The sequence below is a fragment of the Vulpes lagopus genome, chromosome 23, assembly GCF_018345385.1.
Source record: "Vulpes lagopus strain Blue_001 chromosome 23, ASM1834538v1, whole genome shotgun sequence".
Classification (NCBI taxonomy): domain Eukaryota; kingdom Metazoa; phylum Chordata; class Mammalia; order Carnivora; family Canidae; genus Vulpes; species Vulpes lagopus.
Genome location: NC_054846.1, coordinates 41170977 through 41193398, shown reverse-complemented (window position 1 = coordinate 41193398; position 22422 = coordinate 41170977). Strand labels below are relative to the sequence as shown.

At 41.8% G+C, this 22422-nt stretch overlaps 1 protein-coding gene across 4 annotated transcripts in view; it reads right to left on the bottom strand.

Moving 5' to 3' along the window:
* LIN7A (lin-7 homolog A, crumbs cell polarity complex component) overlaps positions 1–22422 on the bottom strand; it is a 127930-nt gene that overhangs the window by 5319 nt on the left and 100189 nt on the right. For all 4 annotated transcript variants that reach the window (XM_041738841.1, XM_041738843.1, XM_041738842.1 and 1 more), the window contains one exon: positions 6553–6771. In XM_041738841.1, the coding sequence (XP_041594775.1) occupies positions 6553–6771 (219 nt within the window). The remainder of the gene's footprint in view (positions 1–6552; positions 6772–22422) is intronic.

Genomic DNA, 22422 nt, shown 5'->3' with positions numbered 1-22422 from the left:
AAGATGCTAAAAATATCGAAAGAGCATGTGCTATGTGAGAACAGCGGGGATTATTTTAGGCCCTATCACTCAGGCACCATCTTCCACATATGAACAAAAATTGTTTGATGTTTGCAAAGGAAGTAATTATCAAATGAGGATGGAAAAGACACAGTTATTCCCTAAAATGAAATACAGAGCACCAGTTTGGAAACATTTCAAATGTAAAACCTTCCTTCTTCCCAGTTCCAGACGACTCTGTTTTTCTTCGTGAAGGCAAAGGATGGCTAACCTCTCCAGTGGGATTCTCGGGGCGCTGGGTACTGCTTCTGCTGCGGTACAGCAAGCGGGGCCTCTCCCTGCTGGGGGTGCGGGGAGCCCCAACATCCCTTCTCTGAAGCACATCCTCAGACCCCCTTCTTCTCCCGCAAGGTCAGCCTGACACCAAGCCGACCAGGGTGGGCAGCTGCCCATATGGTCAGATTCGGGGACAGCAACCTCCCCGAACACCCTCCCAAGACCCATCACTCTTCCCGCCCCCCCCCCCCATTCTGGAATCGTGGCTCTCAGAGAGAACAGTGGTTTCCAATCTTTGTTTTAAAAGCTGCGGATATTTTTATGCCAATGAGTGCGAAGCATCATATACAAAACAGATTTTTAGAAATTGTGGCAGGCCTTGCAATCTGCCTACTTTGCATCAACACCCTCCAGCTGGCATGCCTTCTGCAGATGTGCCTAAAGGCCCCCGGGGCCCACGGAGTGGCTGGAAAGCCAAGCGCCAGGCCACTGTGCTGCTCCAGGACTCACCTAACAAGCCTGACCTGGTGCTGACACTTGCACCACTACAATCCTGGTAGGTACGCGACTGCTGCTGAGTGCTCACTAACTGCCACATGCTTTGTTAAAAGTTTTACATCTTTTTTTCTTAATCCCCATAACAGACCATTTTACCGAGTGTCCTACTGAATAACTAACTTCCTACAGGTGCCGGAGTTTAGCAAGTGACAGACAGCTAGAGACTGAGTTTTTAACGAATTGATGTATTGTATAGTCCATGGCCTAAGGGACTGGGACTCAGAACAGGTGAATTTTAGTAACAGTCTTGGATCTTTTCACCTACTCAGAGGCTGGGGAGGGAGGAGGCCTGAGGGATATGCCAGCAGCTGAGAGATCCCTGGGTGTCCAAAATATGGGTCACTGAAGCACCCCCTTGGGAAGAACCATCTGCATCCAACGTTCTCATTGTTTCTCTCATCCTCTTGGTTTGTAATTCAACAAATCAGTGATTTTTTTTCACTTGTTTAAATAAAGACTTCTTTCCATATTAGTGTAAATTTTATCACTCAGGTTGCTTTGCTGACTTTTAAATGAGCCACTGTGGGAGGCAGAATAAGGGACCCTAAATCTCTCCACATCCTAGTCCCCAGAATCTGTGGATATGTTAGATTTCATGTTAAAGGGGGATTAAAGCCATAGATGGATTTAAGGTCGCTAAAGGGCTGACTGTTAAAATAGGCAGCTGATCCTGGATTGTCCAGGTGGGATATACAATGAATGTGGTTAGAAGTGGGAGATGGAGAGGGGAGGAGCCAGGGAAGGGGGTGTGATGAGGAGGAAGCAGAGGTCAGGACGTGAGCGCCCTTGCCAGTTTGGAAGATGGAGAAGGAACCACGAGGCAATGTGGAGAGCCTCTAGAAGCCAGGAAAGGCAAGGAAATGAACTTTCTCCTTGGGGCCTCCTAAAGCCCAGAAAGGCTGTGCCAGACTTCAGTCCGACGGAACTACAAGATAAGAAATTTACATTTTTTTAAGCCACCAAATTCGTGGTGACTTTTTAAAGGCAGCAGTAGGAAATGACTACAGCTGATGTGATGGAGGACTTAGAGGTAGGGGGTCAATGCTAAGGGTAAGTTGGATACCTCCAACTCTAAGTAGCATGACAATGAATCCCTAGGAAGCTCAGGTGAGCATGTCTGTGAGGAGGGACAGGGGATGTAAGGGCAGGTGCCATCGAAGAAAGAAGTAGACTGGCACAGTGGTGGAGACAAAGAGGCTTTGAAGCCCATGTTTCTGGCTTTGAGTCATGGCCTTATCACTTACGAGCTGTGAACCGTGGTACAGGTTTTATTTTTTTATTTATTTTTTATTTTTTTACATATTTTTTTAATTGGAGTTCAATTTGTCAACATATAGCATAACCTCAGTGCTCATCCCATCAAGTGCCCCCCTCAGTGCCCATCACCCAGTCACCTCCAATCCCCTGGTACAGGTTTTATTTTTTATTTTTTTATTTTGTAAAGATTTTATTTATTTATTCATGACAGACACACACACACACACACACACAGAGAGAGAGAGAGAGAGAGAGAGAGAGAGAGAGAGAGAGGCAGAGACACAGGCAGAGGGAGAAGCAGGCTCCATGCAGGGAACCCAACGTGGGACTCGATCCCGAGCCTCCAGAATCACAACTCGGGTTGAAGGTAGCACTAAAATGCTGGGCCCCCAGGGCTGCCCAGGTACAGGTTTTTAAAAAAAAAATCCTACATGCCTCAGTTTCTTCCTTTACAATGAGATTATAAATAGTACCTACTATACCCCTAGGACTGTCATGAAGACTAACTACCTGAACACGTATGAAGCACTCGGAAGAGTTCTTGGCACACCCTCACAGCTTAATAAATGTTATCCAGCTTTATGATGATTATTTCTATTAACGCCGGTTTTCTGCGTGGTGACTCTGTTCCTTGGATTCTTTTTTATCAGGGTTGTTCTTTGAGGCTGGTTTTCTCAGCTCTGTAGTGGCTCCCTGGATCGGATCATCAGGACAGCGGCTGTGGCAGTGGCAGTGGGAAGTTAGGGCAGTCCACAGTGGACAAAGGAAGGGAAACGGGGGCTTGATGATTGGTGAGGTCCCTGGGAAACTCCAGCGACCCTGGACATCTGTTAAGATCCAGCCTGGTTTCAAATGCAAGGACTTCTCTCTCCACTGTCAATCCAGCAACAGGAGTTCAGAGAAATCTGACAATCTTTAGTCTTGACTTGCTCAGAATGTTGACAACTCAAGGAGGATTTCTTTTCCTTTCTCCTTTTATTCTTTGAGAATCTGGGCAAAATGTGGATGTATGTAAAATCATGCTTTAAAAAATGAGGTGCTTAAAGCTGAATAAACGTAATGCTCTCTGTCAAGAAAGTGAGGATAGCATAAAAATATCTAGATTCCTATTCTTGGCTTAGTTTTCTATAATTCCATTGCATAGTAATCCTCTCTCTTACCTTCTAGAAAATGTAATCTATTCCTGATTATCAAACTTGGAAGTTAGGGAAAAATACAATTGAGTTTTATTTCAGGCATGTTTAAAATTAAAAGTGGGCCTGAGAGATACTCTCCACACATCACTTACATTCAACCTATTTTCCATTTGTAAACATCAGTAGCCATTAGTAGTTACTTAATAACTTACACCATTTTAGATAAAAAAAATATATATATTCCTGATTTTGAGAATGGAGATTGTGTTTCATGTGATAAACAGTAAGACAGTATCTGACAAGTACGCTGCTTTACCTGGTCTTGGCATGACTTGTCAAATTCCAAAAAAAAAAAAAAAAAAAATCTGAGATCATTTCAAAGTAAATTGGTCAAATGAGCTTCAAATTTCTAACCAAAAGCAACCATAGTATGAGTTAGGAAGTGTAACAAATCCCAGTTAATCCTTAAAAATTTAATTAATTAACAGTCGAACAAGAGCTAATGTAGGTCTCTTTGACTGAATTCACCATAAAATCCACGGATGACAGGACTTGGTTGTACTTCACTTGTACTTGAAATGGCCACTGGAGTTTCATCTCAAGGGGCCACGATCATGTGTGGAGCAAGTGCTGTCTTGGCAGGCAGAAACATAAATTTCATGTTCACTTAAATAGAACGTTACTGTATCCACTACAAGAAAATTCAGTTCGTAAAGGTCTTTTATTAAAAATGTCAGCCTTTGGGACGCCTTTGTGGCTCAGTGGTTGAGGGTCTGCCTTCTGCTTAGGTTGTGATCCTGGAGTCCCAGGATCGAGTCCCACGTCCGGATCCCTGCATGGAGCCTGCTTCTGCCTCTGCCTGCGTCTCTGCCTCTCTCTCTCTCTCTCTGTCTCTCATGAATAAATAAATAAAATCTTAAAAAAAAAAATAAAAGTCAGCCTTTGGTCATGAGACAATAGGAAATTCTGAAGAGGTTTAACAAAGGCTGCTGGAGCAGACCAGTGACATGGAGTGCGCAGCCCAGCAAAAACTCAGGCCAAGTTGTACACTTCCAAAGATGACTGAATGGATATAACAGTGGAAGCTTTTAGTGAGACCCCAGAAGTCTGAATGGCAACATATTTCTTTCAAAACACTTCAGAATAATTTTACTCTGGGCCAGTGTGGCAAATCAATCAGGAAAATGGTACAAGTCGTCATTCTTGAGGATGGAAGAAACAAATGAGTTAGTGGAAAGAGCGTCCACGTCTGACGAAAGGATTGTGGCTTGGTGTTAGAAAAACGACCTAGGAAAGCACTCTGACAGTACTGAGGTAAAGCACCTTTATATTTGGAATAGATTAGAGAGAAGGATGTGGGCAAAATGACTTGTCCGGTGATGCGACCCCATCACTACATCTCAACCCTGTCATCCCAGTTGAGTCAGCGTCTCTTGCCTAGACTACTATACAACAGCCTTCTAATTAGTCTCTGTTCTCACTCTTACCTTGCAGTAATCTATTTTCCCCAGAACAGCCAGAGCGATCTTTGTTAATACATAAATCAGACCATGTTATTCCCTTGCTTAAAACCCTTAGTGGCTTCCACTGCAATAAAATCTAACGTCCCTCAGTGATTTAAAAAGCTTTCTGTGACCTGGCCCCCCCATCTACCTCTCTGTCCTTACTCATTATTTCCTAACTAACTACCCCCCACCCCCAGCTTTCCTTCTATTCCACGAACATCAAATAGCTCTTGGAGCTCTGCACCGGCTAGCTCCCCTTCTGCTTATGCTCATCTCTGGCTTCTCCTAGGCATTCAACCTCAGCTTAAATGTCATCTCCTTTGAGACGTCTCCCTTGATCATCTAATCGAAGGCTGTCACCTAGCCATGGTCTACCAAAGCACTCCATTTTAACTCTGCGAAGTATGGGTCCCAATAAGCTAATTTTATTTACCTATATAGTAGCTCTCTCCTCCAACCAGAATGTAAGCACCATGAGGGCAAAGACTTTGCTTTGTTCAAGCTGTTTCTACAGCCTACGGCAGTACCAAATAGATACTCATTGTTGAATAAAGGTAGTTTTTAGAATGAATGGAAGGTGATTTTGGATGAAATCACCAAGCTATGGTATATACGGTATAACTTACAAGCTATAAAAGATAAGACTGTTGAATTCTCAGCACAAGACAAACCCTGGAGTCCTTATACTTCCCCAAGTAGCTTCTCCTTTTTTCTGAGTGTCACAAACCATCGAAAGTCTCATGTCATATCCAGTGTTTCTTTCAGGTTGTGCAAACAGTAATCTGATGTTGAATGACTTAAAACCACTATTACCCATTGTCACCTTTCCAAGAACATTCGAACTTCACTTCAAAATCACATTTGAGGACATCATCGCGTAGAGGTGTGTAATGCTATTAACTGTCTCTCCCAAAGGGGAGCAAGGACAATTTATAGAGCTCCAGAATATCTGATGTTGGCAAGTGAAATGCCCGTGAGAGCAAAAAGGACGATAATTCTATGCTCCTTGAAGGTGCGCTTGTGAGGGCTCCACGAAGCCACTGCAACTTCGTATCATTCATCTAAGAAACGGAGGTTTAGTGATACTTACTTGAAGGGTTTTTCTGAGGATAAGGACTAAGATGGGAAAAGAGCCCAGCACACAGGAGGGCACTTCAAAGATGGTGATTCTCACTCTTCACATTTTTTTCTTGGATTTTCTTAAAAACATATAGTAAGACCTGACTTAGCATTTTTGTCACAAAATGGAACTTAGAAAAAGGCAAGAGTGTCACTTTTTAAGTGAGCACCCACAAGAGTCTGGAATCTGTCAGAATATGCACACTGGCAGGTCTCCACTTCATTCTTCACAGTGGAGTGATTTTCCAATAATTTGTATTGGTATTCTAGAGGGATCCTCCCAGGATCAGCATTATATGGTTGTTTAGTTTGTACACAGTGCAAAGGCAACTGGCCAAGAGGGTGAATGAGGGCTTGTTATCTAGTTCTGTGCCCGGGGAATCTGCGTCGCACAGAGGCTGCATTTTCCTAATTTATATAAAGGCATCCTATAGTCTGTACCTGGCCCTCTCAAAGATATTATTTCCCAAAATATCTTACATTTGCAGGAAATACAGCTGAATGGCATATAAAGTAAGCAATGGTCTTGTCTTGTTTATATTTTCTGAGTTTTTTTTTTTTTTTTGCTTGCTTGATTTCTGGGGAGGTGGGGTTGTTAAATCTAATGATGATATTCCAGCTGTCTAAGAAACCCTATTAAAAACCGAAACAGACTTGTCTGTGTCAGGGACTTCCTTTGTGCAGAAGAAGGCGCTCCTCACCTATGACATGTGGTTCTGCTGTGTTTGTTGCTGCTGCTGCTGTTGCTGCTGCTGAATTAACAACTGCTGCTGCTGTCGACGCCGGGCAGTCCGGAGCTTTTCAAAGCGAGCCTCCATCTCTTCCAGGACTTTGGGGGTGTATCGGACCACCAGCTTGACGCTGTCTTTAGCAGCCTTGAGCAGTTCCACAGCTTTCTCATGGTGCTCCCCTTCCACGCTCTGAAAAGACAGGGACATCTCTTAAAGGGGAGAACTGTCATGTTCTTCTCCCTGAGGGACCCATCTGCGATTAGTATCCTACAAAAATCTCGGTTTGAAATTTCAAGAAGGGGACTGCAGATGGGATGCACTGCCATCCTCGTTATCACTTATTGTTCGTTGGTGAAGTAGCGGCAGGTTAGGATGCACTAGGGTACAGAATAGATTGAGTGGGGGTTCAGGTTTGGAGGGTGAGAAGCAACCAAGACCTAAGATTTAAACGTTACTGTTTAGAGTGGGATTTCCAAAATTCATCGGGAAGACTAAATGCACTGGCCAAGAAAATTCTGAAAAAAGGGTAATATACGGGGACTTTTCCTATCAGATATTAATGTCATTAAATATCTACCATGATTACAACAGTGTCTCATCGTAGCAAGAGATAGAACACAGAGTCCAGAAGCAGATCCATCATGTATAAAGCTTTGTTATATGATAAATGTGGGTTTTAGACCAAAGGGGGAAAGAACTGTTAAATGATGCTGAAACAAATAATAATTAAATAAGAGAAGATAATGTAGAGCCCAATCTCCTAGTCTGTGCTAAATATAACTGATTAAAAATTTAAATGTAAAAATAAAACCATTAAACAACTAAAATGAAGCAGGGCTTCTTCATCTTGCAATGGAGAAAGAATTCTTAAGTAAACATGCCAAGGGAAAAAATTACAAAATCAGATTCATAAATTGTAAGTTTCTATATCTCATATGCCATAGAAAGGCCAAATAACAAATGGGAAAAAATATTCTTGATATATGACATATTGAGACATCTCAATATTTGTTCATACTCTTACCATGAAGAACATTTAAGAGTCTATAAAGTCCTAAGCAAAATGGTCACATGAACTCAGGAACAAAAAGTAATTTAAAAAACCCTATGAATGGACAGCTAAGCTCCCTTGCAATGAAAGAAGTACAGATGAACACAAAATATTTCATTTATAATTCAAAAATGGTAAATATGTGTTTTTAAAAATATGATGTATTTTCAAGGATGTAGGGAAATGGGGACTCTCATACACTGCTAGTAACTTAACACAAACCGACACAGTTTTTCCAGAGGGCATTATTGTTATGCATTGGATAAACCCTTTACAAAGAATAGTTTATTTTCAGAGAAATTTACTAAGGATATCATCAGATGTGCACACATACCTAGAAAGTAGGAATGATAAAGCAGAAAGCAAAAAATAAATCACTTCCTGGCTTTTAAGTACCAAATCTTTTAAACATCATGATATAGATAAGAGTTGGGAAACTATGTTTTTACTACAAGTAAATACAAAGAGGTTTCTTTCCCCAAACCTTCTAAAGATTCTCCAGGTTGGGATTAGGGAGGAGCAAAACAGAAGCAATCTGTAATCAGACATCACAGGGCCCTTAAAAAAAAAAAAAAAAAAAGGAGATGATTTTCCTTGCAGCTGCCCCTCAGGGCAGATGACCTAACTCCTATTTTTTAGGATCAAAGTGCAAAGGCCTTTTTGACCTGCTTCCTGGATAAAGCTCCCAGAAGAAAACATCTGCGTGAGGACACAGGCTGAGAGACTGCCAAGACACCTAAGAGTGGATTGGAGTGGCGGGGAGGGCCACCCCAAGTTGGCTGAGATCACATTTTACAACCCTAGCAGAAAGGGGTCTCAAAATGGGTATTACACCGAGTTCCAAAAAAACAAAGTAAGTTGCATTTTGAGTGCAATTCCATTATAGCTAGAGATTCGTAATTGCTCCATCATACGGATTTGGAGACAAGAGAATTTTAGCACTTGCTTCAGCAAGGTGGATGTGGACCAAGAAAAAGAAAATGCTTTGAATTTAGCAACGAAGCAGTCACCGTGGTGTGTAAGAATGCTGCGTCACGTGTTGGGGTACCAAACAGATACCAAGGGTTTAAGAAACGACCATGGTGAGACCCAGAGGCAACTTTCAGAAGCACTCACTCCCTCACCAAGTCTGGGGCACATGGAGAGCAAGGGGTTATATACAGAGCAGCTGAGCAGAGTGAATTTTTGCCTGTGGCTAAAGCCTGGGAAAACTGGCTCCTTTATTGATCAACTCATTCTTTTCATCATCATTCATTCAGTCATTGACCTGGACACTCAACAAATGCTTATTTAGCCTTTATCCTATGAATTATATTCTACTAAGTTCTTTGGAAGAGCATAAAGGATAGGGGGAAGCTTTGGCAACTTGGTACAATATCATCCCTGTTTTCAGTGTGCTCAAAATTTCTTTCCAATTTGCCCAGAGATGAATTGTTAATGTGGGAAACTCTGCTTCCAAGAGGAAATCTGGGCGATCTGGTTGTTCATGTCCTTCTCTAACGTCCTTTTTGATATTAAAATGTATGCGTTTATAGGTTTCAGTAACACTGGTTTGTCTGTTTCCTAGGCTCCTAAATTCCTTTTTGGCTTTTGTTCTATCTGCTTTCATTTAATAGGGTTGGAGATTCTAGGCCAGACCTTTAGAGGCCCATTATCCCAGCGTAGGCACTGTGCCTGCAATCCAGAGTTGCCACAAGAGAGTTGTGGTACTAATTTGTGAGGCCATCAAACTCTCACCAGAGGGACAAACAGCTGAGAGAAATATGACTGGTGAGCCATACCCAGCCCCACTGAGCCATCAAAGTCACCCTCTCCCACACCGAGCTCTGTTCTCCCCCATATAGTTAGCAATTTATTAAAAGGCAGGCCCCATGGTCTTTGAATCTAGGATTTTTGCTTAGGCTCCTGCAGGCTCATCAGAGTTAACAGGTCTCCTGGTTGACTCTACCTTTCGCTTTGCTGTTTGCACCAGGGCACAGAAGCTTCTGATGGGATCTGGGCAGAGTGCCACACTTCTGCTTCCAAAACTGCTTTGTTAAAATAATACAAATTATAGGACTGAACGGTACAACAGAAATTAAGAGGTAACTCAAAAAGAGTTGAAGAAATATGTTTGTAGAATGTAGTATTTCAAAAACTCTATTTTTTAATTGTTTTCAGAAAAATGTCTCAGTGACTGATCTGGATGGCTTCTTCCACTGGCTGTGCCTACCTTATGAATACTTTTGAGTGTGTATGCTTGCCTTGGTAACCTACAATTTATTTCCTGAGTGCTTTTAGTTCCTCAGCACAACTTTTTGAAAGAATAAGGCTGTTTTCTGATTTTTTTTAAAGATACGAATGAAAAAGCAGCTTACCTTCCCATACAGGTTTTATTCTACACATAAAAAGAAGCCAAGCTATCTGCTCAGTTAGGGCACACGTGTTGATGTGCAAACACTTAATAGGTATTCCTTGAGCCCAAAAGTTTTATCACCTACCCCTAATTGTGGCTTGTCCTATTTCTCGCTCTTAATGAAAGTATGCCTTATTTCACGCTAACTACGTAAAACATGTTTTAGAAATGTAATAGTGTATTTGTCAACAATTAAACTTTTTTTTTTAACAATTAAACTCTTGCTATGAAAGCTGTGTATATAAAAGCTGCCCTGATTCAGAAATGGTCCTCAGTCACAGCCAGCCCAGCCTGAGCCGTCACTAAAAACCTGTAGCATCAGCTTTTCACGTAGCAGGAGAATGCGGCCCTTCTGTAATTTGAAGAAACCCGGCAAGGCTCCCAATTTTAAAGCAACATCCCCTTTTGCATTTAAAGTTGGAAATTTTTATGGTTAGATTTCATTCTCTTGCTTTAAGAGTATGTGTACGTACTGCAATTTTAGGACCTCATACGCAAGGCTCCATTTAATAAAGACATCTGGTAAAAGGTAGATTTTTATTAAGAAGGCAAGGGGTGGTAAAGAAGGCATGGGAGTAGGTACACCTAGGAAACATGTAGACCAAAGAGAAGTATGGTCCTGAAAGAGAAAAGGCCCTAAGAGAAATATTATGTACCCTACAGGTATGCCTACTTTGGCCATGATCATCCACTGAATTGAATTAAAATGTACTAAGGAGAATGGACACCTCCATCCTGAAAATATTTATTTCTCCTGCTAAATCTCTTAAAAATACACATAGAAATCAATATGGGGAGAATTCAAATCATTTTTTGCCATTTCCAAATGCATAAATACAAGCTAGTAAGATACTAAATTGACATAAAACCGTAAGAATTGCATTGCCTGTAACGTTAATACATAAGAGAAGATGTTTTCATTCAGGAAACCGGGGGAAAAACCGCTCAGGAAAAACCAGATGTGTACTTGCTTCATCAGCAATCTCATGCAGTAGTTAAGTTCTAGGAAGCTTTCAAGTTAGTTAACGTGATGAAAGTTTAATAAATCAGTGGCTGGTAAATGAACCAACTTCACAACATGGCTGCATTCTGATCTTCCAAGAGCTTTTCCATTTCCACAGGTTGTGAGGTAGCAAAATGGTTGCTATTTCATGGTATGCTCAATTTCCTAGCTGATTAAGAATTCTTTCTAATATAAGGGAACTTTGGATCACACTGCAGACACTAATTTGCTCATGACTTGTGTTTTTTTCCCCACTGCAATAGAGAAACTAGTTGTTAAGTTTTGACCCTGGCTAGCCCTGGGATAGAAGAGATGCTTGTCCTAGGAAGGGAGCTTGTTATCTGTGCATAATTAGCTGTCAAATGGTCCATGCCCAGGTCTTTATGCAGGTCTTACTCTGTGGGGATCACATGAACATAATCCTGACAGAGTTTGCTGATAAGTTGAACACTTTTTCAGATAACCAAGAATTGGCTATATCTCGCAGATATTCTGAGCATATCTAGAGCCCAGCTTATGCATGGGCTCCTAAAATGACATCAGTCATTCCTTCAGATGCAGGGCCAAATCATGTTACCAGGGGTTATAATATCTAGGTAGATCAGAAACTCGGAGTGTTATAGCCGTAGAGACCCTTAGAAATAATCTTAGTTATCTCCTTGTACTTTATTTCTTGTCTAGGTAGGTAACATCCATCACCATTCATAGTCACAAAAATGTCTTTCTTGAGATGAGATCTTTTAAGATCTACTTTGTTCGCGACTTTCAAATATACAATACAGAATTAACAACTACGGTCTGCATGCTGTATATCACACCTCCGTGACTTATTTATGTTATAGCTGGAGAGCCATACCTTTTTAAAAGAGACTGGTTTTTTGGGTGATGTGAAAGGAGAGGAACTAATGAGAAGACTAAGATCTGCCATCTCATGGGTCTAAAGTGTCAGGAGTTGGCTGGTAAAGGAGCAATGTGGGGCTCCATGAAGGGCTCACTATTAGTGGGTTATGATTCTCAAGCTTGAAATGGTCCAAAATATTTTTTTTAAGATTTTATTTATTCATGAGAGACACACACACAGAGAGAGAGAGAGAGAGAGAGAAGCAGAGACATAGGCAGAGGGAAAAGCAGGCTCCCTGTGGGAAGCCCAATGCGGGACTCGATCTCAGGACGCCGGGATCACATCCTGAGCCCAAGGCAGATGCTCAAGCACTGAGCCACCAGGCGTCCCTGAAGTGGTCCAAAATAGCCAAAGACAAACTAGTCCTTTTCCACAAAGGTCACAGTGATTGATGATTTTGTTCTTATGACAGTTTTTCTTTCAGTCCATCAAGGTGTTTTATTATTTTAAGAGTGCACATGTCTGTGTATAAAAACCTGTGTCTGCGTGTGTATATACTCTAACATTTGTTGAGCATTTACTAGGTGCAAAGCACTGCAAGCTACTTTCTCTGCACTACATCTAATCCTCAGAACTGTAAAAATGTGAATGGAGAGTTTAAGAAATTCATCCTAGGTCCCCAAGTAGTACGTGGAACAGATTAGAACGAACTGAGATGTACCAGTTTCCAGATTAGGCTCTTACTTACCAAATCCATAGCCCTAACCAAGACAATAAAGAGAAAGTAAATATCCTATGGGTGGCTATTCCCTGCTTGTGCTTTTCAGACCAGTAGTTTTTAAGCCTGGGTGTATACTGGAATCAACTGAGGCATTTTTAAAATATTAGGGGCCTAGGCTAGATCTCAAACTTGCCACATCCTCTGCGATATGACCTAGGAATGTGTGACTTTAGAAAGCTCTGACACAGCCAGCCAACCAGGCACTGGCATGTACATTAGTGTCTGGACACAGTACTCTAGACTATAATAAACTCAACTAGTAAATGGTCAAAATTCCTCTACTATGTTATTCTAGGAAAGGCAGCTGGGTACCCTAGAAAATCTTATAATTTTGCTTTGGTGTAGCTCTAGAATCATCATTTCTGGTCACTGAGAAAACCCTATACATACTGATCGGGTGTTTAATTAAGAATGGAATATCTCTGCACAAGCTTATAGGACATATTCAGAAAAAAACTTTTATGACTTTTTGATCCATTCCTTCCCTCAAATATGTTAATTTCCTGTTCTAAATGTATTCTCTTTTGCTGAAGAAAAGTGGCAAGTGTATAAAAAGTATCACATTTATCCCTTGGAAAAAAATATGCTAATATTCTCCCATAGTACTCTGTTCCTGCCTGAATGCTAATATCTATTTCAGTGCACTGTAATTTATCAGTTTACAATCATTCTGCTGTCACTAGGCTGTCCAAGGGCAAGATGAGTCTTATTTATCTCTGGGCCCAGCGTCTATTGTGTGCTCAATTAATAGTCAATGAATAGACCATCTTTCTCCCTCCCGCCTCCCTCTTTCCTTCCCGACCCTTCTCCCTCATATATATATAAGAGTATATATGAGGCATATTTATATAAAACATTTTTTTTCTCTCTTAGGCTAAGAAGCCAGTACTGCTTTGGTTTGAATTTGAGCTTCTTCACTTATCAGCTTTATGAGCTCAAACAAGTTGCTTAGGATCTTCAATTTTTTCACCTGTAAAATTGGTATCACAGAGTATCTCCTTCTAAGGATCATTATGGGCACGAAACTGGAACACAAAGCACCTGGAAAAGTGTGAGACATTTAAAGAAGGTCCAAGAAAATGCTAGCTAGCTCTTTGTGATAATCTTACTGTAGGGCTTCAGGTGCTTAAGGACAAAAGAAGAATAAGATCTAATTTGGGGGGACCCCTGGATGGGCCGGTGGTTGAGCGTCTGCCTTTGGCTCAGGGCGTGACCCCCAGGGTCCTGGGATGGATTCCCACATCGGGCTCCCCACAGGGAGCCTTGCTTCTCCCTCTGCCTGTGTCTCTACCTCTCTGTGTGTCTCATGAACAAATAAATCTTTAAAAAAATCTAATTTTGGAGTACGTAGAAGTTTCCTTTATACCATCTAGGGGCAAAGTTTACTAAATAAATTAACAATGTATGGAGTTTGTTGGAAGAATGTTTCAAACTACTTAGGTAAGTCAACTGCTTCTAATCACTGTCAAGTAATTTAGAAGCATCATTTCCATACATACAATTGATACGTTAATTACAAGCAATCATTATTTATTCATGAAAAACTATCCTTCTCAGTCCCTCCGCTGTGTCACAGTTTGTTAAGGAGAGGAACAGTGTGCGGGAGATTTGCTCGATAGTGGCATATGCATAATGTGAGCGGACTTGAGGGGAAAATAATCAACTAAGCAAACACTACAAAAGAGTGGAGAGGATGACAGGAAAAAAAGGAGTCTATATAATTACACATATTTTCAACCTGTGAGAATAGTTATAAAAATGTCTGAACCGTGAAAGCAGAGAGTGCAGAGCATTGCCAGCAGGCCCAAGGGGCAGAAACCCTAGAGGGAGCAAAAGCTTTAGAAAATAAAAAAAAAATCTGCGCCAGAAATCCACAAATCTAGCATCTGGCTGAACTCAGCCCACCTTTCAGATCTGGAAGCTAAAATTGGAAACAAATGCAGCTACTACATTTCAGTTGTAAGGCTTTCTAGTAGCTGCTCGACCCATGATATTCTAGAACCAAGTGGAGGAAAAAAATTCCTGATGGTTGTTGGGATCGAGATTAAACACACACACACACACACACACACACACACACAAATGGACACAATCATGCAACACACACATTCAATAAACATGTACACACATACGCACAGTCAACAACCACACACACACACACACACACACACACACACACAAAACCATCCTCCGGAGTACAAACATGAGCACTAGAGATTTGCAAACAGAAGCTCCTAGAAAAACGAGATCTTCCAATCAGTCTGCTAATGTTTGAGCAGTAAGTCTCCCCAAGACGTGCATGTACAAGGAGCCTTCCCAGTCATGATTCACCTGGTCTGCGCCCCTGAATCAATACATGCTCTGTCCAGCCACGGCCTCCCAAGCCGTGACACTCGGTGACCTGGAACCCCTGGGGAGCAGGGACTCTTGCAGATGGTCAGAAACAGGTAGAAACTGCCGGGTTCTCAATATTTGCTTCTAGGTGTGATCTGGCAAATGGGAGGGGGTGTGGAGGTGTGATGACCACACCATCCTGCATAGCCCCCTACCCCCATCCTCACCAATGCACCAATACACTCCACCAAACATGCAAATGTATCTCTGCCTTGACTGGGTCAGCAAATCATCCCACCGACCCTTGGGGCAGCCCTGTGATGGCTCTACAGTAGTGCCTGGGACACCCTCTTTCTTCAGTAAATATGCTGATTATTTTTTTTCAAATCAGCAGCCCTTGTGGAGTTTGAATTCTCAGTGGACAGGAGGGGAAGCAAAATTATCAACGGACAGGTGCACTGAACCTGGAAGGGCAGCACGAGGCAGGGGAAGGGAAGGAGAGATCCGACTTCAAAGTCTGAAAGAGCAGGTTTCCTGGACCCAGGGTCGTCCTTGCTCTCTCTGCAATTCTGGCAAGACTCTAAATGCAGACCTACATCATCGTCTCTTGCGTCATCTCCTGCTCTGCAGAACCCCAAGACGGGTGGAGCCTGGCTTAAAACGTCAGGCTGGTTTAGGAGGAGTACCTAGGGTCACATTGCATACCTGCATACTGGCTGAGACCTCTGAGGACAAAGACCAAAGCCCACCGTCCAAACAGTCCCCACTGAATTTCAGGACGGGTGGGCTGTTTTCGTGATGGGGACAAAGCTAATACTGGAAGGTTCTAGGAAAGATTTTGCAATTTAGAAAAAAGGCTTAGTCTATGGGAAGTCTAGAGGAATTTTATTTTTTTAAGAATTTTATTGATGTATTTGAGGGAGAGAGAGCATGAGCGAGGAGAAGGGCTACGTGAGGAGGGTAGGAGCAAAGGAGGGGGTGCAGAAAGAGGCAGACTCCCCACTGAGCAGGGAGCCCAATGTGGGACTTGATTCCAGAACCCTGGGATCATGACCCAAGGCAGACGCTTAACCGACTGAGCCACCCAGGCGCCCCTGCTTTGGGGGAATCTTACTTAACTAAGCACGGTACACATCATCCTATCTTCTCCCCCTGCAATAACAACTGGGATCTGTCAACCAGAATAGTGTTGGGTTTCTTTTTTTTTTTTCCCTTCAGTATCTTACTCCAATGATCTCACAGAGACCATTGTTTTCTAAGGGGTGTCAGAGAGGTTCCAGAAATTGTTCAATCAAACCTTTCAATCAAAGCTTTCAAAGGATACACTTTATTATTTAACCTGTTTTAGAATCCGAGATGCCCAGGCAATTCATATAAAGCAAAAGGGGAGAAACACAACCAATTTGGGCAGGAGTTGTCCAAGTCCAGAGTTGTCAAATGTGCTTCTTGTGAAGTGTAAAAAGCAGCAGGGACATTTATGTTGCTGGGTACCGTGAATAATAAACATTAATAATAGCTGTAACATTTAAGTTAATTGCAGAAACTCAACATTACAGATGCCTTCCTGCAGGAGAAGTGAATATTTAAAGGGTATTTCAGGTTTACTGTCCAACATCTCCCTGGTTCTGCAGATAAATGTCTCTTCCAATTAAAAACACGCCCACAGGATATTCTTGGATTTGTCACCAGTGATTCACACTAAGATTTTTCAGGTAGGTCCACAAAATAAAACTTATTTCAAATGCTCTAACTGGCGCTAACCTCCAAAGATTCTTTTCACCCCTCCTCTCTGGCTCTTGCTGTCACTGGCCATGCAGTGCCCCGAACAAGACACTTTTGGGACATCCTTAATACTCTCTTCGACCCATATCCAATTAACCACCAGACTGATTGATATTCATTCCCCATATACCACCTCATCTTTCCATCCTCTTATTTCTCATGATTTCTTGCCTGGATTTTAAAATATCCTCTCTCTTATCATCAGAACTCTTCTCCAGATTCTTGTCTGAGTCCCTTGGTCTTTCCATGCTCTTGCTTAGAGCCTGTGAAGAGTCCAACAAGTAGGTAAACACTGTTCTAGAGGGCAGAGACCGTGCCACGTCAACGGTTCCTCCCTAGTACCCAGCATAGGCCCTAGCACTTACCCAGCATTTACCTAACTTATCTGGGGAGGGCTGGCTTCAAAGCTTAGGCCCAAAGATCACCAGCTGTGTGATTTAGGGCAAGTTATTCCATTTCCCTGAGCTTCAGCTCCTACCCATGCAAAATGGGTTAACATTTCCTTCTGAAACTACCCATGCGAAGTACCACATAGTAAATCTGGCCCACAGAATGCACCCAATAAATGCAGGTTCCTCTGCCCCATGAATATGTCCTCATTTTCTAGAAATAAAAAAATAAAAAGTTTGTATAGCATGCAAAATACTTCCCTCAGACACTTGGGCCCAATTTTGTTTCCTTATATTCATTTTCAAAACATGAGCAACATGTATTTTGGTTGTACCACGTATTTTTGTTTCCATAGTCTCTGTTTTCTTCCCTTAGCCTAGAATGCCCTTTCTTCATTCTCCTGTGGTCGTAAACCACCACCCATCATTCAAAGTCCATTCCAGAAAGCATTTGTTCTCTATTATGTCATTTTCTCACTCCAAATAAAGTTCAAACATCTTACAATGACCTACAAGGACCTTCCCTCTGTACTCCCAGTGGATCTCCTCAACTTTACCTTCTAAGACTCTCCCCCACCCCATTCATATCCCAAATCATGCTGGAGTTCTTTTCTGTGTTGATTATGCCTTGCTCATTTCTGTCAGAATTTAGTATGACTAGTTCCCTCCCATAAAGTGTCCAAGTAAAAAAGGCTCGGTTTTACTGTTAGATATGGGGATACAGGGATCCCTGGGTGGCGCAGCGGTTTGGCGCCTGCCTTTGGCCCAGGGCGCTATCCTGGAGACCCGGGATCGAATCCCACGTCGGGCTCCCGGTGCATGGAGCCTGCTTCTCCCTCTGCCTGTGTCTCTGCCTCTCTCTCTCTCTCTCTGTGACTATCATAAAAAAAAAAAAAAAAAAAAAAAAGATATGGGGATACAGAATAAATCCAGAGTGGGATAAAAATTACCCAGTTGCTTAAAAAAAAAAGGATAATGTATTGGCAAAGATTTGGTGAAATTTATGTTCTCATGCAATGTAGAAGTATAAATTGGAGGTCAGTTTGTCAGTGTCCATTACGAATAAGGTACACCCACATCTCCCTAACCTTAGTCCCACATTAGTAGTCACCCTAGAAAAACAGTCACCGTATACAAGAAGATTTTCATTGAAGCTGCGTTCACAATAACGAACAAAACAAAAAGCCAGTTGGGCAATGATCTGAATGTCCGTCAATGGGGGAACGCTTGGATTCACTGTGGTACTCACACACCACAGACTACTGCACAGTAGATTAAACATCTAAGTATGTACTGACAAGACAAGCTATCCAAGACAAACTTCTTTCTAAAAACGTTACTTGAGGGACAGAGTGAGAGCGAGTGTGGGGGGAGGGCAGGAAGGGGCAGAAGGGGAGGGAGAGAGAAACCCAAGCAGACTCCCCACTGAGCACGGAGCCCGATGTGGGGCTTGATCTCATGACCCTGAGATCATGACCTGAACTGAAACCAAAGGCTGGATGCTCAACTGATCATGACTCCCAGAAACCGCCTCCCTCCCCTCCGCTGCCAAGACATACCTCTGAGAAAGCAAGTCACAGAATAATAAGCACATATGAAAATATCAATGCAGTTTTAAAACTTACTTATAAAAATAATATCTAACATTCACTGCGTGTTTACTATTAGATATTGTTCTAAGCACTTTAAATTTATCAAAATAGTTACTCTTCCTAAGAACCTGGTGAGGTATGTAATGTTATCATCCCAATTATGTATGAGGAAACTGAGGCACAGTGAGTTTCCAAGGGCACACCATTAATGGGTAATGACTCTGTCTCCACACTTGTAATCACTGCTCTGTATTGTCGTACTTGTTTAGGTCTAAAAATGAATAAGTAATTAGGGCGCCTGGGTGGCTCAGTGGTTGAGCGTCTGTCTTCCACTGAGGTCGTGATCCCAGAGTCCCGGGATCGAGTCCCACATCAGGCTTTCTGTGGGGAGCCTGCTTCTCCCTCTGCCTGTGTCTCTGCCTCTCTCTCTCACTGTCTCTCATGAATAAATAAAGTCTTTAAAAAAATAAAAATGAGTAAGTAAATAAATGTAAATATATGTATGTAAGTGTAAAGAAAAATGTCAGCACAAATACCCACTATCAAAGTGTTTCTTCATGGGGGCGGGTGAAAGGAGGAACTAGAATCAAGTGAAAAAAGAGAAATGGATAAAGGGACTTTAAAAAAAATTAACTACAGTCTTTTCACACTGAATCATTTGGAAATTTTATAAGGATGCATTCATGTATTTTTTGTATGATTTGTTTTAATACATTAGCCCGGTATCATCACAAGGAAAATGAAAGGGAAAATCATTCTAGAACAAAGTGAAGGAGGTGGGACAAAAGGTAATTCTGCTTAAAAAGTGCTTTGAGGCAAAGCTTTGAAGTACTTGAGCAAAAATAAATTATAACTGTAATTGCCTGGATAATTTACGTGAAATGAAGGGATTTTAGCTGCATTACTGCAGAAATTACAGAAGTAGAAGTGGGGTCTGTGTGAGCCACCGACATTCCATTTGACCAGCCATGACTGAATGGCTTTTCTGCCGGCACCATTAATTTGCTGAAATCTGCCTGAGTTTTCCTTTCTCCCACATCCTCTCGGTTGTTTACTGGTCTGTGCTGGCACTTCAGTTATATGGCCTGGTAGATTATTCACGCTGAAGTGAGAATGCTATCGTCCAGGTATTCAGGGAATGATGTTTGATTGAGAAATGGTGGGGAAGAATTATGAAATACTGCAGGTTTAAATTTTTGCTTTTCACCTAATGGCTCCTGAGATGAAAAATGGCAGTGATTTTCAAGCTTGATGGATGTGAGATCCGGAGAGACAGGGACAAATCAGTACACCCAAGAAATTTTTTTGAAAATGCAATGAGTCGGCTTTATATGCCTACTTTCAAATGATTATTATTGACCCTCTGCCCCCTGCCCCCCAAATGACAATGCGGTGAGGAAACAAAGCAACAGAGCCATTCCCTACAGAACAGATTCATAATAAGATCTGTTTCTCCTCTTACTACACATCATGTCCACGCCTGGTTGCCCTGCCTCTCATTGTGGCCCTTTCTAAACCACTTTTCATGCTGCAATCACAGCAGTGATTCTAAATTGCACATCTGATCTTGTCATTCTCTTGCTTAAAATCCTTCCGAGTTCCCGGATTGCTTGGACACGGCCTGCAGTCTTCAGGCCCGTGTGCCTCATTACGGCCTGGCCCCTGCTGGTATTTTCAGGCTCCAAAAAGAAGGACTGGCAATTCTGTCTCATGTCTGGACTCTGTTATTGTGCCTCGTGGGGTGGCTCTTTCATATTCCTCGCTGCCTCTATTCACCCACGGTGTCTACCTGCCTATGACTCTTGTCTACAGTCGCCCCATGGCCCCCCGTCCCATGCCTGTTCGTGATCTCCTACAGAACCCCACACTTATGCCTATCTCTTCCCTATGCCTATAAACAAGAGGTATTTACTTTTTGTGTCACCAATGACTAAGACATCAGACCCAATATTTGGCTGAATAAATGAATGAATGAATGAATGAATGAATGAATACCCGAATTTCACAAATTGGTTAATGTTCATCAACAAAGTTGTAACTAAGCTATGTGGTCACTTCTCTGAGAAAGCAATGATTTCTTGAATTAATGGCTGCTGCATAATTCTAAAATGGTAACAAGGGTCACAACTGACATTGATTCGGGTCTTACTATGTGTCAGGGACCGTGTTATGCTATTTTAACACCAAAATATTAAAAACCACGTAGCCGCTGTTACCAGCCTCTGCAATGAGGAAAGTCGGGGGTCAGAAAAGTTAGCAAATCACTCCTCAAACCTCCACTGAGTTAGTCTGTGAGAGTTCAGCCGCCCAGGGCATCCGGAGTGCTTAGCAAAACCCTGGGCTGCAAGCTCTCCAAGGAAGCCTTTCCAGGCACTTTTGTTCCTGATGTGGTGACTTATGCTGGTGCCTTTGTCTGTTCTATTTCTAAGCCTAGTATCTGGGGATTTTTAAATTGCCATTTTAATGTAGTGGCATATATATTGAGATATATTTTTTTTAAAGTTACATTCTTTAAATAGCAAAAACTTTTTTAAAAAGTATAGGAGGGAACTAGTTCTTTGTTGCTACTACCACTGGCCTCACCTGTAGCTCCCTCATTGCTTCTCTAAAATGTCAGCTGCTCTTCTGTCTTAGGAACCTCGCACTGACTCTTTTCTCTGGATGGAATGTTCTTGCCTACATATTCATGGGGACGACCCCCAAATCTCCTTCCATCCTCTCCTCAAACATCACCTCACCGAGGCTCTTCTGACCACCCAGCACCACACCACTCCTTCCTGTACCCTGGCACTCCCTAGCCTTCTGATGCTGTACTGATTTCTTCCTTCCCCCCCCCCCAATACTTGCCATAATCTAACATTATGGATGTTTATTTATTTCATGTATTGTTTATCTGTGCTACTGGAATTTAAATTCCATGAAAGAAAGAATTTCTCTCTCTCTCTCTTTTTCACCAGAGACCCCTGACTGCCTCAAATAGTGCCTGGCACACGACAGATGGTTAAAAAATAGTAGAGGATATATATTTTTAAAAGTTACATTCTTTAAATAGCAAAAACTTTAAAAATAAAAAAAAGTATAGGAAGGAACTACTCCCCTGTTGCTACTACCACTGACCTTACCTGTAGCTCCCTCATTGCTTCTCTAACATGTGATCAATGGCAGGGTTCCTTCTCATGGGTCCCATAATTCTGAATGAATGAATGAGTGAATGAATATCAAGACTATTACCAGGCAATGTCATATAACCTTGTTTGGCTACATGTGTGGTCTAGAAACAGGGAATATAACTATCTCTTGTCAATTTTTATTTTTTATCTCTCAAACTAAAATTTCAGTGGAAAAACTGTGCAGCTAATGTATTAGAGAAAGCAGATGACTGTGGTTTGAGAGAAAGAGAGTAACACAGAAAAGATAAAGTTTAAAGTCTGACTCAGATCTCCCATTTCTAGAAATAATTGAAGGTGCATCAGAGGGAATTTTAATGAGTATATTTGATTTTATTCACAGGATAATCAAATATGCCTAATAATTTGCACATAATTAACTTCTTGATGTTTTTCCTAATAAATTTTTTTAGAGGTCAAGCAGGTTAAAAGTGATTGGGCTTCTTTATGGAACACTCCAAATATGTGCAATATACATTCAATACAACTGGAGGAAATATTTTTA